The sequence below is a fragment of the Nansenia antarctica genome (genome assembly GCF_963989245.1).
Source record: "Nansenia antarctica genome assembly, chromosome: 4".
Lineage (NCBI taxonomy): Eukaryota > Metazoa > Chordata > Actinopteri > Argentiniformes > Microstomatidae > Nansenia > Nansenia antarctica.
In genome coordinates, this window is record NC_137689.1 from 57,063,496 (window position 1) to 57,074,908 (window position 11,413).

General features: G+C 42.2%; 1 protein-coding gene across 4 annotated transcripts in view; it reads left to right on the forward strand.

The window, feature by feature from the left end:
* LOC308155336 (ran-binding protein 3-like) overlaps nucleotides 1-11,166 on the forward strand; it is a 15,667-nt gene extending 4,501 nt beyond the window's left edge. The window contains exons 2-14 of one of the 4 annotated variants that reach the window (XM_080528642.1): nucleotides 4,207-4,265; nucleotides 4,452-4,482; nucleotides 4,608-4,673; nucleotides 5,043-5,105; nucleotides 5,763-5,828; nucleotides 6,030-6,130; nucleotides 6,925-6,995; nucleotides 7,792-7,864; nucleotides 7,972-8,053; nucleotides 8,449-8,594; nucleotides 8,690-8,810; nucleotides 8,970-9,320; nucleotides 10,162-11,166. In XM_080528642.1, the coding sequence (XP_080384768.1) occupies nucleotides 4,207-4,265; nucleotides 4,452-4,482; nucleotides 4,608-4,673; nucleotides 5,043-5,105; nucleotides 5,763-5,828; nucleotides 6,030-6,130; nucleotides 6,925-6,995; nucleotides 7,792-7,864; nucleotides 7,972-8,053; nucleotides 8,449-8,594; nucleotides 8,690-8,810; nucleotides 8,970-9,320; nucleotides 10,162-10,208 (1,277 nt within the window). In that variant the 3' untranslated portion in view covers nucleotides 10,209-11,166. The remainder of the gene's footprint in view (nucleotides 1-4,206; nucleotides 4,266-4,451; nucleotides 4,483-4,607; nucleotides 4,674-5,042; nucleotides 5,106-5,762; nucleotides 5,829-6,029; nucleotides 6,131-6,924; nucleotides 6,996-7,791; nucleotides 7,865-7,971; nucleotides 8,054-8,448; nucleotides 8,595-8,689; nucleotides 8,811-8,969; nucleotides 9,321-10,161) is intronic. The other 3 variants (XM_080528644.1, XM_080528643.1, XM_080528645.1) reach the window with 3 other exon arrangements.
* Nucleotides 11,167-11,413: the final 247 nt, after the last annotated feature.

Consider the following 11,413-nt stretch of genomic DNA (forward strand, 5'->3'; position numbering starts at 1 on the left):
AATCTGGGCGGTCATCAGCTACACACACAAACATCAGCTAGCTAGGCAATAGGGCTGGGTATCGCCACTGATTTCCCAAAACGATTCGATTCCGATTCACAGCTCCCGATTCGATTCGATTCACGATTCGATTCGATTCGATTCCGATTCGATCTAGTTACAATATACATTTTTTGCTTGAATATGAAAGAGATTCTCCGAACTAATGCTATAAATGGTTCAAGGAACCCTATAACATGTAGCATTGTTAAACATATCAATGAATTGACTCCAAAGCAGTTACATGAATGTACTTTTTATTTACATATGACTTTGCTTTTGTCCAGCTCATCTCTATCGTCACATTTTTTAAATCCAAAATGCACCCAGACATCTGACTTTAAGCCTGGTGGTGACTTGTGTGTCCCTGCCATCGCCATGTTTTTAGATTTTAGTGTTGAGACCTCACGTTGCGTGAGATATGATAAATTCTTGTAGCGCGAGATCTGGCCACGAGATCTAGTTGCGGGTTGAAGCTGCAAGCAAAAAAAAAAGAAAAAGAAAGATCGATCTCGGGATTTATGAATCAATAATCGCTCATTTAATGAAGATCGATTCAGAATCGGGAAATCTTTTGAATTTTTTTTAACCCAGCCCTACTAGGCAATACTGAAGGATGCCAAAACACAAGCACATACTGTACACATTAGACCAATAGCACTGCTGAATACACAGCCACAACAGATAGCCATTCCTGTCCTGTTCCTAATCTGTAATTTCAAAGGCTAGCTTTTCTAGGGCAGCCTTTTCTGGTTAGTTGGACCTTTGATTGCAATACTATTACCGGTACACTGAACCATCTGTCTCCATTTGTTACAAGCTGTGCATCATTTGGGACAACAGTAGATTTGGAAATATCAAGTACCGGTATTTATATTGTAAACATGTAATCCAATGTTAGATACTGTATATTATGATTTGATGTATATGATGCATGTATATGACGTATCCCTTTTAGGAGTAAGGAACAGTGAATCATCAGAAAGAAGAGAGAACATTCAGTGCTCAGTCCTGGCTGGATGTCATGATAGATGGTTTCATTCAGTTTGAGAGGTTTCAGGGATGATTTGTGCAAATTAAGTTAATTTCTGTAAAGAGGATGGATGGGTGCATATCTTCTGACGTTACTGAATGGTCAATCACCATGGTCCTTTTCAACAGTGATCTACTACATTGGAAGTTGTTCTTCCGGGTTCAGAGCACGCTGGCGTCCGCGATGTGACTGCCGCTTCTGTTCCCGGTCCTGTCTCCTGTCCTTTTGTATCCTGTCTTTTTGTATCCTGTCCTGTCTCCTTTTGTATCCTGTCTTTTTGTATCCTGTCTTATCCTTTTTGTATCCTGCCCCGCCGAACTCCGCTGCCTTCACCCCCGCCATCTCCCGCCTCTCACCGCCTTCACTACCGGACTGCATTACTCACCGCCTTCACTACCGGACTGCAATACTCACCGCCTTCACTACCGGACTGCAGTACTCACCGCCTTCACTACCGGACTGCAGTACTCACCGCCTCACCGTTCCTGTCCCCGGGCTCTGTGTTGCCGACCGACCCGCTGCGCGCCGCTCTCAGACATTGCTGGCCTGGCCGTGCTGTGCTATTACCCTCGTCCCGGGAGGTAGCCACCGCTCCCTCCCCGGTTCGGGGGTTGCCATCTCCGCAGGTGAGTGTCGGTCGTTCCCAGCCTTCACTCACTGCTGCGCGATTTGGTCGCTGGCATGGCACGGCTTGGCTGGCTGGCCGCGCGGGTTCGGTCCCAGGCTGGCAATACAGATGACAACGGCAACGGCTGCTGCTGCCACCAAGGCAGGCATTCTCCGCTGCCGCCGCCACATCCATCGAGGCTCCCAGCAACATCAACACCGGACTCTACACCACCCCCCCCTCCCCGTTCGCTGACTCTGTGTTCCATGTTACTTGTTGTTGTTGCTTGTTGTTTTTTGTGTCTCCCCATGTGTGTCCTATATTGTCAGCGTCTTTGAGCCTTGGAAAAGCGCTATATAAATTGAATTAATTATTATTATTATTATTATTACTACAGTAATCCTTAGCAGCTTTTTTGTAGGACAGACCCAAACGTTAACTTGGATTGATGAATTATGTTTAAAATCAAACTTGCGTCTGAGAATACTGGCAACGTTTATGTTTATTTTGTCAGACAAAGAACAGGAATTATCTATTTTCCATTTGAATGTGCTATTTTTTTTTTTTTTTTAAGACATCAAACACTGTTCTTTGAAAGTGTGTATCCCATCTTTCACTGACTTGCAGGTCTGCAATACCGACTCCACTTATTCTTTATGTGGAAGAAGAGCAGCTGGCACTGACATGCCTGTATGGTGTTAGTCACAGTGCTCATGTCAGTGCTACTGTATCCTCATCACGTCTGGTCTGTTATTGTATGGCCCGTGTCCAGCTTGGGTCAGGAGCTGACTGACCTCTGGAGACTCAACTCAGACTTACTGTAAAGCAGGTAGAAGGAGAAGGGTGAGGAGAGGAGAGGCGGTAAGATGGTGGAGGAGGAGAGGAGAGGAGAGGAGAAGAGACAATGAATGTGTAGGGGAGATGGAGAGGAAGACCTCTTCCTTTCACACATATAATCTATAAGTAAGCAATTTACCATGAGAGGAAGGGGGTTGTGGAGACAACGGCTTCACCTCGTGCCACAACCCTGTACCAGTGGTAAATGTCTCCACAACCCTGTACCAATGGTAAATTGCTTTTCTACAACAGCCACCACATAATATAAAAAATAAATACACAGTTGTAATATTAAATTCATTTATTTACAATCATTAATCGTTTCAGAATACATATATCCTTCCACCACAGAATATAGTCCCATAAACAAGATCAATGATTGCATTGTAGGTCAGCACAGGTGTTCTCAATCAGATTGATTGGGAGGCGCATTGATACTGGAAATGCGGTCTGAACTGAAGGTTGTTGGGGTATTTACTACTGTTGCTAGCCAATCAGAATCCAGTATCCAAACATGCTGTTGTAGAAGTAACTATATATTACCTCTCTGTGCCAACCTGTGCAGAGTAATAGGCTATTTACCACTAGCACCATTTGAGTGTTCTGTAAACTGCAAACCAATTTCTGGTCCCCTGCTGTTTGTCTACTGTAGTTAGGCTCCTTTAAGTCCTCAGAGTTGGACTCTGGTCATGGTCTGATTTTCCCAGGAGAGGTCACAGACAGGATTATTGTGGTCTGTGGCAAAAAAAAGACTTTTTTTTAACAAATTACCTTCTGGCATGACTATTGATACTCACTCAATACTCAATAGAAACTGCACAGAAAGATTCTTTCGAAAAAACTGTTTTTAATTTGTTGGCAATTGGAATAAGTCTGTGGTGTGGTGATTCTAGTCTATTTGTATAGTAGATAGTATCGGAGATAGTTCCTGTGTGTATATATAGCCTCCTGACAGGTCTGGAATTGTCTCAGTTTGACTCAGGGCCAAGCCTTGGCATCTGTTACCTGGCTCACACCTCCAGCACTACCCCATCACTCAACCCTGCCATGGTGGGCCTGTGCCCAGCTCCCTGTACTCCTTGTCAGGCTAGGAGCTTACATAAGAGTCCCTCGAGGTCAAAGCTTCTATTCATTAGGATAATGCATTGGGAGGGACGACTCAGATCTGAACAACTGTGGGCTCACTGGCGCTCTGTGGGCTGGCTGTTAGGGCTCCTCTGTGTTTGTGGTTGAGCCATTATGACATATCATTCTTGGCTGTACAATATGTAAAGCACTTCTTTTGGATGGGTGGATCTTTTGTAATTGGTTTTTCTGGGTTTTTGGAGGAGTTTGATGGAGTAATAATCTTGCGGTGGATAAAAGTCTCTTAAATGCAGAGCTGTACCTCTGTAGTATTTTTCCTAGCTTTGCATTTTAGATTCTTGGCAGAACAGGGTGTACTGACCGCTCACACCCATGATCTTGGTTACAGTACATCATTGTGTGTTTTGGGATGAAAAACAGCAGGGTTTCAGCACTTTGTTGAATTTCAATGAAAGTATCTGTATGAAGTCAATTTGATGTAAGTTTGTGTATGTGATATGGCACAGCTAAGATTCACTCAACAATGATATACAGTATAGTATATTTGATATGTATATCATTTGTGTCAACTTGTCTTACCCTCTAACACTGTCTCTTTTCACAGAACGAACTGTGCTTGCCCCACCAATGTTTATCTTTCAAAAGATGGCCCCATCTATGAAGGTAACCGCTTCTAATTATTGGACAGTTCTCTTTGTTGTAAAATGCTGACAGAGGATGGACATGTCTTATGGACATGAGCAAAGATCATGCAGTTGCTATTAAGTGTGATGAATCCAGAGATGTGATGGAAAAGTATGTATTAGTATTATTTTGTGACTGAACCTTTTATGGGTTGTTTTTCAACAGAGGAGAGCAGAAGGGTGGGAGGAGGGAGCAGGTGAGCAGGTGGTTTACCACAACGCCTTGACGCCTTCTGCTGCATGATTGCTCTCCATTGCTTTCTATTGACTATTGCAGTGTGGTGAGTGTTTATGTGTCTTTTTGTTTTTTCCCCCTAATCAGTTGTTGGAGTCAGTCCAAGCAAACGAGTGAGATCATTCACCCTCCCCAGTCCAAGAACCAGGAGTGGTGAGTACTCACAAAACACAACAGTGTGAATATACGTATGCCTGATTTCACACTCACACTCATAAAATAACGTGTACAGTTATGTATGTATGTAAGAAACGGTATCAAACATGTTTAAGATGCAATAGCTGCTGATGAAGAAAATGTGGTTTTGATCCCTGTAATGTGGTGGTCGACTGGTTGGAGTTGTCTTCCAGTGGCCCAATGGTAGTGCATTACTTTGCTTTACACATAGCACCTCTATTGAGATTCTTGACTGACAGGGCATCGTAATCCCACCACCCAAGGGCTCAGAGGTAAATGTCTTTCTGTAGCTTCAACTCCAATTCTGCAGTTGGTTAACATAACTGCTCTTTTGTCTGTGGACAGGCTCCTGTGACAGTAGTAGACGAGTGCGATCAAGCTCTATCTGTTTTCCCCCGGCCCGGCCAGGTAAACAAAACTCCCCCAACTCCTGTAATTTCTCTTCATCTCTTCATAATCTTCTAATCAGTTCATCTACCCTTCAGAATGCCCCCCAGGGTTTGCAGTAAACATGCAAATCCATAACAAGGACTGGCACTGAGTCGCTAGTGTTGTGACTCGACTTGCATGTTGATGATTGATAAGTAAAATGGATTTGGACCGGCAGTGCAAGTTTTCATTCTTTGACTATATTCACTATCTGTATTCCCTGCACGTTCATTACTCTTGGGGGCTCAGATTCCTAGCAGCCACTGAGCTGACCTTACTATAACTGTCCTTTGGTCTGTTTTAGTTTCACTCTGTCAGTGTGCTCACCTGCTGATCATAAATCACCACAGTTGACCCAGAAGTTTAGAGTTCATGTGTCAACTTGTGTCAGTCATGTCATGTGTCAGTCACCATGAATAGAAATCTGGGTCATGTTTTGACCATTCATATTGACTTGATCTTTTGAAAAATATAAGTGTGTGTGTTTCAGGTCAGGTGGTGGTGTGTAACCACCGTAATCATTTTCCCACACTGAGCCATAATAATATATTTATTTATAGTATATAATGAATTATACATATGTACAACCTATGTTTGTGTACTTTTCTAATGGATCTTCTCTCCTCTCTCACCTAGTCTCAAGATCAAATGTGTTCATGACCTCAAATATATGCAACCGGACCAACATTTCCGCAGAAACAGGTTTGTGTTCTTTCTCCAGTCTTGTCCATGTCCTACAGTTAGCTAGGTACAGTAAAACTACAGTAAAGCAAAAGTAACCTTGTTGAATATACTGTATATTATTTCAACCTCATCTGATTTTCAATTAGAGAAAACAAATTCTCTCTGTACCTTCTTCTGTCTTCCCCACTCCCTCTGACTTTCTGTGCTCCTCCTCTGTAGTGTCAGCGGTAGGCAGGGTGAGAAGGTCATTACTGAGGCCTGCTGTTCTCCTGGCCCCTCAGCCTGGCTGCAACATCTCTGGGCAGCCACACCTACCTGAGGTATTCCTCAGACCCCTCACACACCCTCATGTCCCTGCTCAACCCCCCTTCTACTCACCCTACACATTCTCTGTCCCAGGTGCAGCTCACACAATGATCTACAGATCAGTGGTCTCACATCTTGGTGTCAGGGCCATGGCGACGCCCTCCGCTGATACCCACGAACAGGCAGATATTGTCCTGTCAGCCGTGAGAGTGAAAAGTGACAAAGAGTCAAAACTCTCTCAGACACAAAGTCTAGTCTGTTGATGACAAAGGTTGTGCCACTGCCTGAGGGACCTGTATGCTTTTCTCAGAAAAATAAATTCTATGCACACAGCCTAAGGGGTGGGATGATCATTTATAAACCCCAAAACCGGTTTGACTCAGCTCTTACTGTGTATTGGCTTCATTCTACAGTTTTTTGTTTTTTTTTAACTCCACTCACAGAAAGCTTAGTTATAATACACTGTAAGAGTGAATATATTTCTTTCTACCCCAAACTCCTCACACACACTCAACAGAATGATTTATTTGTATGTATTTACATTCTTCTCTTTACATCCAGTAAATGTGCTTTGAAAGAACATGGTAACAGATTTTAGTATAGTAATTACCTAGTGATTACCCATTGTTCTCTCGAGGATTAACAAACAAGCACACATACTACTGTAGGCTACTGTAGTTACCAATAGTGTTCAATGTTTTGACAAGCAACAAAGAACCACTTGTTTAAATGTAATGTATGTAGCACCTGAGGATGTAGGATTGTAAAATAAAGTGTGACATACTTTTCATTGTATTTGGTTCCACAGGTAAGGGATGATCTCTGCAGCATCGCAACTAACTGCCTCTCTTCTGCAAGTGAATCACTTCAGGTCCACAGGTACGCAGTTCAAGATAACAGAGGCGATGCAGGGTTAGGTCTGTGCAGTATTGCTGTTTCCAGCATCACAGCCACTTTATGTTACATGTGTGAATGGCAGACATTCTTAATATGGTCATGGCAACAAGTCAATTACGTTTTCTTGCTCTCTTTCATTGGTTACAACAGCAATCTACAAGGGAGGGATTTAATAGGTTCATTTAGGGGGGATTTAGTTAAATCAGGGTGGTTAAATACTCGGATGAAGGAATACCCTCCAGCAGGACCTGGACAAGGCAGCTTTGCTTTAATGTAGAAACTTAGGGTTGCATTGTTGGGCTCCTCTGTTTTCGTTCTCAGCAATGGTACTGAACCTGTTGACCTGTTGAAAAACAAAACTTAAATCTTCATTTCTCTAGCATTATGACTGCCAATGGCCCCTGGCCTGAGCATAGATTACTTGTTGTTGCTGTTTGATTGATTGATTGAAAACTTTATTAGAAGATTTGCAGAAGTAGGTACATGAAAGTACATATTACATACAAGGTCAACTAACAGGATAAAAACCCAAGAAAGCCACTGGCTTATTTCAATTGGGGTCCTTGATTCTCAATTCATCGTTACATGTAAGACAGACAAAAAACTAGTACTATCTACAAGATAATACAGACAAATAACTAGTACTATCTACTGTGACTGATGGTTAGATGATTCACTTACTTAGACATGTATTTGTTGTAAGTCGCTTTGGATAAAGGCGTTTGCTAAATGCCAAAAATATTAATGTAAATGTAACTTATTGTTCACCCCTTTATAGATCAAAGACAAATGTTCCCATATCAGACAGGGTCCAGTTTGTATTTGGAGAAAACATGAGCGAGAGAGTTCTGGTGAGTTCTAAACATATACAAATGCACTGACAAACTTGTGAACCTGCATATATGACACAAACAATTTGTAATACCATGCCATGCCTACTAAGTCCTTGCTTTCACAGCGTCCACAGAAGACAACAAGAGACGAATATGATTCTGACTGCAGCTCCTCTGACTCTGAGTCCTCCAGCTCTGATCATAAAGGTAAATCCTGCACTTTGCCTTGTTTTAAAGGTCTTGTCTTTCTTTTTTCCGGGGGGGAGAGAGATTACATCTAGCAGCACTTTGTGCCCTGCTTAGAGGACTTGAGTTGTGTACCCCTATTCTAATAGTACCCTACTGCCTCTTAGTGGATGCATCTGAGAACTGCAGCCAAAGTGACTCAGACTCTGGCCTCCTCTTACATGATGTCAGACCGTGGCAATAATGATTGTTGTTGTTGAGCTGTGCCATATGCTCTCTGACCACACTCTGTGTCAATGTTTTTTATGCACAGTCCGCTTTCTGTAGTCTACCAGACTGTGTTTCTGCTGTAGCCTATGTACAGTGTGACAAGTGGGTTCGCATTTGTTTTCTCTGCCTGTCTGGGTCGTGTGTAGACGTCGCTGTGTGTCTTAACACAGAGGCTGTGTGGAGTACTCTGAGGGAGTCCGCTGCAGCGTACACAGCGTCATGTGGGAGGCACCGTCTGCTCAGATGTGTTCAGCTTGTCACTGGAGAGGAGATGGAGAGTAATGTGGTCCAGGTGAGGAAATGATGTTGAAATAAATAAGATTCAACTGATCCTTCCTCCACTTAGAAAGGGCCTGTTTAAAGATCGTCTTTGCTGCTGTCTTTTAGCTGACCTGCAGACTGTTTGTTCTGGAAAAAGGAACTCAGTCATGGAGTGAACGAGGAAGGGGAGTCCTACGACTCAATGATCTAACGTCAGGGACCAAAGGGGGTCTGCAGTCCAGGATAGGTGAGTTTATCATGAGGGAGGGGAAGCAGACTACACTTCCCATTGGTCCTCTGACCAACAGTTCTTGGCCTTCATCCTCAATCATTCTCTTGTCTCTCACACATGTGCCCTGTCTCTCTGATCTGACCCTTCCCCTCTCCCCCAACCCCCCACACACAGTGATGAGGCATCAAGGCAGTCTCAAGGTCATCCTCAACACTAAGCTCTGGCCACAAACACACCTGCGACGGCCTGGCCGCCGTAACATTCAGGTGACTGCTACGGACATGGAAAGTCAAAGCATGCGAGTGTTCCTCATCCAGGCCAGTGCAAGGGATGTGGCTCGGCTCTACGTGGCCATTTATCACCGGCTGGTAGCCCTGCGCTGCAGCCCTGCTGGGCTGGACACTGAGGCTGGAGGGGGCCGGGCCAGGGAGGGACACTGCAACAGTGAGAATGAAGAAGAGGAGGAAGATGAGGAGGAGAGACAAAGGCAGGAGAGAGAAGAGGGGCTGACACGACTGAGACCTGGTAAGAATGTATGGCCAACATGGGGATCTTGTATACTGTATCTTACAGTTATTTGAGTGATAGATTAGTATTTCAAAAATGTATGAATTGTTCTTTCATCTGCTTACTATGTCTATCTATACCACCTACTGCAATGCGTACCTAATTCTTTGATTCCAGTTTGAACAAATCCAGATCGGAAGATTTGGATGATCATTTATATTTTTTGAATAGTTTTATTTCAAACTTCTGTTCTCTGGAGGGTAGTCACTAATCCCCAGTCTACATAGATGAAGATAATGTTAAGTAAGCATAGTAAGTAGTAGTAGTATGTACTCTTGCTGTTTCAACAATAGTGCACTCCTTACCCTAACCTTCACCCGTTGAACTATAATTAGCCCCATATCAACTACCCCTGCATACTGTATATCACATTCTTGAGGCCATCTGAAGCCAGAACATATGTGCTTTCCATTACCCATAAAGCATGGGAGGACTCAGTAGGGACCTAAGAACATCAGAACATTATTCTCTCATAACATCACATTTCCTATTCTTTGTACATGCCTGGAAAGACACTGGGACAAACCATAGAACCAAGTTTAAAGCAGGGGTGAGCAGGGGTGTCGTTGTAGACTTACAACCCAGCAATAACATGTCCTATTCAATTGATTCTAGTATTAATTGAAGACCATTATTAGTTTATTTGTTGAATCAGTTATCTTTGCTGCTTGGTTGCAACGAAACTCTGCAACCACACCAGCCCTCTGCGAATTGGATCTACAGGTAATGAAATGCCTAATAATGAGCTGCCTCTTTCACTTCCATAAATGTCTCATAATCTCATCTCTCTCATTTGCAGTGGTTTGTGATTGGATGCACAGTAAACCCAGTTTGGGTTCTTGGTGACATGAGACCCCGGCCCCACAGTAGTCGCCCAAGATGCAGCAGCTTCTGATGACATCACACCTGTTTTGGCCATAATAGTAAAATGGGACAAACATGGAGAGAAAGCTTGAAAATCTCACCAGGATTTATTTTGCTACCATAACTGCCTTTGCCAAAAGATACCTTGGTTTGTCTTACTGACAGATCTTTCTTGTACTTACATTTTTACGTAAATAGTATGGAGAGAAATAATTGTAAATACAGATTTACAGAAAGTTTTTGTTTATTTCACCTATGTACCGGTACTTTTTTAAATGTTTATATTTTGTTTGTACTTACTCTTACTGTATATGAATCAAATGTATGTAAAGTGCTATCAAGGCATCCGTATTGGACAATTTATTTTTGAACCATTTGCAAATGGTTTTGTTCTTCTATATTAATTTTAGAGGAATTATTATGTTCTACTATATTGTTTTTAGGTCAGTCCCTACAAGTAGAATATCTATCTTTCTCTACTTATTTCAACTGTGAAAGAAAACGTTGTTTTTGTTTGCTGTTTTATCTTTATAGTTATTTACATCAGTCACAATGTTTTCTTCTATCATCATACATTTGATTCACTTTTTTTTCTGCACAATATTTTATTTCATTTTAAAAACAATGTTGTGCTAAAAGCATTTTTATGCCTACCTCTTTGCACCTTCTAGATCTACGCACACTTTTTAAGCATTGGCTGCTGGCAAAGGTGAGGAAGACATATTGAATTGTTTTTCTGTGGATTCAAGCTGTATTATCCTTGAATGCTTTATCACCTACAATTTCAGAAGGATAATACTGCATTAAAAGCAAAAATGACTAGCATCTAGTTCATATTTTGTTTTCCATAATGTTTAACCATGCTTATTCTGCTGATATTTACCATACTACCCGTTATGTTTTCATGATTGATAAAAAAAAAAAGATTTGCTGATACGTATTATGAGTTGCTTTTTTTTTGCTGACCCTTGATTCTGCTGCTATAAGAAACAACTTAAATGTTCTGGGACTCAACGGTGAAGCTGATAGGTAAGGAGATGATAGGTAAGGAGTGAGGAGAATAAATATGTCATTATATATTTGCAGATGCAAAATTGTACGAGTCACACAATGGCACAGAGTTTCAATGTACAAAATACAAGAACTTCAAAGAGTGAGAAAAACTGTAGGGTGTGAGAAGTTTCCAA